Source organism: Bison bison, unplaced genomic scaffold, assembly GCF_000754665.1.
Source record: "Bison bison bison isolate TAMUID 2011002044 unplaced genomic scaffold, Bison_UMD1.0 scf7180017864371, whole genome shotgun sequence".
NCBI classification, from domain to species: Eukaryota; Metazoa; Chordata; class Mammalia; order Artiodactyla; family Bovidae; genus Bison; species Bison bison.
Window position 1 is genome coordinate 13,359,422 of NW_011494943.1, and position 6,175 is coordinate 13,365,596.

The following is a 6,175-nucleotide window of genomic DNA, read 5'->3' on the forward strand; positions in this document are numbered from 1 at the left end:
GCTGAGGGGCAGGGGCGGGAAGGCGGTGCTGCCCGCGCCGGGCTCCGGTGCGGCAGGGTGGGTGCTGGGATGGGCACTTTTGGGGAAATGACATTGCGTTCATCCTTTTTCTTCCTAGTGTGCATTTTAATAGAAAACGTGGCCCTTTCCAAAATGCCCTTCAGAGGTGACGCCGTGATCGGTAAGTGCACCTCTCCAGCGACTCACATTGTGGCATTTTCTTCCAGAACTAATTCAGCTTGAAAAGTGAAGACCAACCTGTTAGGGTGGATGGTAAATTCCATCTTGTTAGAATCTGTTTTAAGTTGCTGTTAAGAACCCACTGTAAACAGGGAGCATCCCGCACACTCTCCCCACAGAAGCAGAGATTCTTCCTTCTCTTCCAAGGGCTCAAGCTCCTTCCTCAGGGCTCCCGACTGGAGCTCTGCCTGTCACGGCCGTGCCCAGCACCAGGCATTCTCGGCCGTTCCTCTCCCATTTGGACAGTGCCAGCCCGAGGGGCGAGAGCGGAGGCCCAGCAGCTGCCTCGGCTCTTCCAGGGGTGGCAGTCAGGCCCCGGTGCTGGTCTGGAGCGTCTCCAGGCTCTGACGTTGTGGCCGCTGGTCACAGAGAGGTAGTAAGAGAAGCCTTGGGGTCACCGCCCCTGCTGGCTGTGCTGGCTCTTTGCTTTACAGCCTCAGAAGTTCTGTAACTTGAGGAAGAAGCAAAAAATGAGTTAGTGTTTGTTTCCAAGTATTAGATCTAGTTGAATTTTGTGTTTGATTTTTATTGGTGGGGGGATTGTTCAGGGAAGAAGTACAGGCAAAGACCACTTGAAGCTTGCAGGTGTAAAAGGAGAACAAAAACTTGCCCGTCGTGACAGTTTTCACGTTTCAACAGCAGAAAGAAGAGTTTACCCCTATAGGCGGCGAGGGCAAAGGCCTTTAGAATTTCATTCGACCTGGAGAGCATGTACCTCAGATTTCCTGCAGGTTCCTCTCAAAGGTCACTGTCTACTTTGACTTGAGAGGTAGAAGATCTGTGTGGTGTTGTTTTTAATTTGATGCAAATGTTCTTTACCAGCTGAATGAATTTGTTTCTTTGACAGATGGTTGGCAGTGGCTGATAAACGACACCTTGAAAAACCTCCACCTCATTTCAAGTCACTCTCGACAACATATAAAGGTGTGGGGAGCAAAGGCTCTCTGGCTTTTGCACTATGTATAAATATTTGAGTGTTTCAAAGGTCTTTGTGCATTTTGAGTCCCTTTTGTAGACCAACATGATTGATAAATGCCAATAATTATATTTGGAATTCTGAATGATATTGTTTATGTAATTTGTGATCGGGACAACTAATGTAGCCATCATTGACCAGAATATTTAAATTTTTTATTATTGTTTCTAGTTTTATTAATTAATTTGCCTTCTAAACGTGTTCCCTATTGAGCTGTATAATTTAGGGCTGGAGGCTCCTGTTGTGATGCTCACGTGCGGATGAGCAAACTGCTAGAATCGTGACAGCATGTCAGTGTCAGTCACGTCACGTGAGCAAGAGTGTGTGGTGTGTGTCCCCATCCCCGTGGCCACTGCTGTCCTGCCTCAGGACAGGTGAACTTTGGACTAACAGAGTTGCAACCCCTACCCCCGTGCAGAGATAATAGCCTTGGTATTGATAATGACTAGGCTTTGATGTGGAGGATGAAGGACTGGAAGTAGATATTGGTCTTTCTTGTAGCTCTCCAGCCTCCTGTGTCTCAGTTTTTCTGTTGGGTGAATAGAACATATCTTCAGTCTTCATCCCTTTTTCTATAAGTAACTTTATCGTTCTGTAGGATCCAGGTACAGTTTTACTAGTTGAATTTGAGTTCTTCATGATCGGTGTCAGAATTCCTTTTAAAAACAATCCATAGTTCATTCACACCAGTCGTGATCGTGTGTGAACCTGCTCTGATTTGTGCGAGGACACCCCTCCCCCGGCACCTCCGTTGGTGCTCCCTGATCTGAAGGAGCCCTGGGAAGACCCAGGCTTCCCTGGTAGCTCAGTTGGTGGAGAAGCCACCTGTAGTGCAGGAGACCCTGGTTCGATCCCTGGGTTGGGAAGATCCCCTGGAGAAGGGAACTACCCACTCCAGTATGCTGGCCCGGAGAATTCCATGGACTGAATAGTCCATCGGGCCACAGAGTCAGACACGACCAAGCGACCTTCACTTGGGAAGAACACAGGAACCCAGCATTTGCCCCGTGTGGTCTTCACCACGGAGAAAGGCTGAGGTAAGCCACTGTGGAGGCGACAGGAGGGCCAAGGGCCTCTGTGGTGTGAACCCCATTCCTGCGCTTTGTCCCCTGAGGTGCCCCAGCCTTGGGTCAGCCCTTCCTCCTTGTCCAACCAGCCCTGTTCCCAGCAGTCCTGGGCCCCCAGCTCCACTGCATACTAGGCCTCTCTCTGGCTCACCTGAGGGGCCTTGCCATGCAGCTTCTGGTGTTTAACACACTTTTCCATCATTATTTCAGCTGGGAAAGAAGAAAACACCACATTTCATTATTGCCTTTCACATGGAGAGACGTGAAATTTGCACTGTATGGAGAAAATAACTTTTATATCCAGTGTATTAGTTGCAGAGAATAGTAAACTTATGACCACATCTGACTGACGATGATGACAATGTCTAGCAGACATACCAGAAAGAATGATGTCATCAGCCTCTGGGTCTTTCAAACCAAGTCACTGGCCTGACCGCAGGGCCACCTGGCTGCTCCTTGACCAGGAGCCTGCAGCTCACTCACGTCTCCTCCGTTTCAGGAGGCGGCTGTGTCGGCCCTGGCCGCCCTCTGCAGCGAGTACCACGCCCGGGAGCCTGGGGAGGCAGAGGCTGCCGCACAGGGTGAGTGGGTGTCTGCACTCAGCCCTGCACCCAGTGGGGCTGGGGGTGGGTGGCTGTGGGGTGCCTGCCTCTCCTGCTGTGGTGTGGACGGGCCTGGGGGGTAGAGAGAGTGGGCGGCAGGCTGTGGTGATGCCGCCCCTCCTCAGCCCATCCCATCCTCACCTGGAGCCAGACTTCTCTGAGGCCACGTGGGCTCCACTTCCCGGATGTTACCACTTTACTGTAGAATCAACTCTTATTTCAGCGGTGTTTTGTTAAGTTATGTTTTTAAGTCCACTTTGCCCTGTTTTGGACTTTGGAGGCTCCCAGTGCTGTGGTGGAGCTTTGTCTCTGGGAGGACCTCTCTTCTGTCCTGTCCCTGGTCTTCCTCGGGGCCCAGCCCTCATTATCAGGGGACGGTCGTTCGCACTCGTTCCCCAGGCTCTGTCAGCTCAGAATTGTCCGCTTCTGCTGCCTTCCCACGTCCTCCTGCTTTCATGCTTTTTCCTTGGAGTCTGTTCATTCGGTGATTACTTGACTGACTTTTCTATTTCATGGTTAAGTGCATTTAGAATTTTTGTATGACCCACAATGCTTTTCTGGCACGTGTCCTTCATGTGTTATTATCTTTTCCTCTTCCCATGAACAGCGTCGGTGTAGCTGTCTTGTTGCATGTCTTTGCATCAGTTGGGTTTTCCGGAACTAGCCTCTAAGCTGCAGTTTATCTGACACGTCACACGGTCCTGTTTGTAGGGTCTAGTTCCGGAGTGGGAGTTTCATATTAAAAAGCTTTGTATTTACACGTTATGTGGCCTGGAGCTTTCCCTTGTATCATAATACAGAATATTTATTACAGTTACTTCAAAAATATATGGAACACTTCAAAAATTATTTTAAGTATGGAAGAATCATGGGTTATTTTTCAGTTGCTAAGTCTTGTCTGACTCTTTGCGGCCCCATAGACTGCAGCATGCCAGGCTTCCCTGTCCTTCACTATCTCTCATGAGTGTATTCAAACTCATGTCCATTGATTTAGTGATGCCATCCAACCCTCTAATTTTCTGTCACACTATTCTCCTGCCTTCAATCTTTCCCAGGATCAAAGTCTTTTCCAGTGAGTTGACTCTTTGCATCAGGTGGCCAGAGTATTGGAACTTCAGCTTTAGCATCCATTCTTCCAACAAATATTTGGGGTTGATTGCCTTTAGGATCGGCTGATTTGATTTCCTTGCTGTCCAAGGGACTCTCGAGTCTTCTCCAGCACCACAGTTCAAAAGCACCAGTTCTTCGGTGCTCAGCTTTCTTTATGGTCCAACTCTCACATCCATAGATGACTACTGGAAAAACCATAGCTTTGACACTACATCCCTTTGTCAGCAAAGTGATGTTTCTGTTTTTAAATATACCGTCTAGGTTTATCATAGCTTTTCTTCCAAGGAGCAAGTATCTTTTAATTTCATGACTGTAGTCACTGTCTGAAGTGATTTTTGGAGTCCAAGAAAATGAAGTCTGTCCCTGTTTCCATTTTTTCCCCATCTATTTGCCATGAAATGATGGGGAAACAGTGGAAACAGTGTCAGACTTTATTTTTGGGGGCTCCAAAATCACTGCAGATGGTGATTGCAGCCATGAAATTAAAAGACGCTTACTCCTTGGAAGGAAAGTTATGACTGACCTGGATAGCATATTCAAAAGCAGAAACATTACTTTGCCAATAAAGGTTCGTCTAGTCAAGCTATGGTTTTTCCAGTGGTCATGTATGGATGTGAGAGTTGGACTGTGAAGAAAGCTGAGAGCCAAAGAATTGATGCTTTTGAACTGTGGTGTTGGAGAAGACTCTTGAGAGTCCCTTGGACTGCAAGGAGATCCAACCAGTCCATTCTAAAGGAGACAAGTCCTGGGTGTTCATTGGAAGGACTGATGCTGAGGCTGAAACTCCAATACTTTGGCCACCTGATGCGAAGAGTTGACTCATTGGGAAAGACCCTGATGCTGGGAGGGATTGGAGGCAGGAGGAGAAGGGAACGACAGGATGAGATGGCTGGATGGCATCACTGACTTAATGGACGTGAGTCTGAGTGAACTCCGGGAGTTGGTGATGGACAGGGAGGCCTGGCGTGCTGTGATTCATGGGGTCGCGAAGAGTCGGACACGACTGAGCGACTGAACTGAACTGAACTGAACTGTTGGACCCAGATGCCATGATCTTAGTTTTTTGAATGTTGAGTTTTAAGCCAGTTTTTTCACTCTCGTCTTTCACCTTCATCAAGAGGGTCTTTAGTTCTTCACTTTCTGCTTTTTGCATATCTGAGGCTGTTGATATTTCTCCTGCTATCTTGATTCCAGCTTGTAATTCATTCAGCACAGCATTTCACATGATATACACTGCATGTAAATTAAATAAGCAGGGCGACTGTATACAACCTGACATACTCCTCTCCCAACTTTCTACCAGTCTGTTCCATGTCCGGTTCTAACTGTGGCTTCTTCACCTTTAAACAGGTTTCTCAGGAGGCAAGTAAGGTGATCTTGTTTTCCCATCTCTTTAAGAATTTTCTGCAGTTTGTTGTGATCCACATAGTAAAAGGCTTTAGCAAAGTTAATGAAATAGATATAGATGTTTTTCTGGAATTCCCTTGCTTTTTCTATGGTCCAGTGGAGGTTGGCAATTTGATCTCTGGTTCCTGAAAGATGAGGCTGTGAAAGTGCTGCACTCAATATGCCAGCAAATTTGGAAAACTCAGCAGTGGCCACAGGACTGGAAAAGGTCAGTTTTCATTCCAATCCCAAAGAAAGGCAATGCCGAAGAATGCTCAAACTACTGCACAATTGCACTCATCTCACACATTAGTAAAGTAATGCTCAAAATTCTCCAAGCCAGGCTTCAGCAATATGTGAACCGTGAACTTCCTGATGTTCAAGCTGGTTTTAGAAAAGGCAGAGGAACCAGAGGTCAAATTGCCAACATCTGCTGGATCGTAGAAAAAGCAAGAGAGTTCCAGAAAAACATCTATTTCTGCTTTATTGACTATGCCAAAGTCTTTGACTGTGTGGATCACGATAAACTGTGGAAAATTCTGAAAGAGATGGGAATACCAGGCCACCTGATCTGCCTCTTGAGAAATTTGTATGCAGGTCAGGAAGCAACAGTTAGCATTGGACATGGAACAACAGACTGGTTCCAAATAGGAAAAGGAGTACGTCACGGCTGTATATTGTCACCCTGTTTATTTAACTTATATGCAAAGTACATCATGAGAAACGCTGGACTGCAAGAAACACAAGCTGGAATCAAGATTGCCGGGAGAAATATCAATAACCTCAGATATGCA

General features: G+C 47.0%; 1 protein-coding gene across 1 annotated transcript in view; it reads left to right on the forward strand.

The window, feature by feature from the left end:
- TBCD (tubulin folding cofactor D) overlaps positions 1-6,175 on the forward strand; it is a 146,953-nt gene that overhangs the window by 123,532 nt on the left and 17,246 nt on the right. The window contains exons 25-27 of the mRNA XM_010856553.1: positions 119-181; positions 1,088-1,164; positions 2,783-2,864. Coding sequence (XP_010854855.1) covers positions 119-181; positions 1,088-1,164; positions 2,783-2,864 — 222 coding nt within the window. The remainder of the gene's footprint in view (positions 1-118; positions 182-1,087; positions 1,165-2,782; positions 2,865-6,175) is intronic.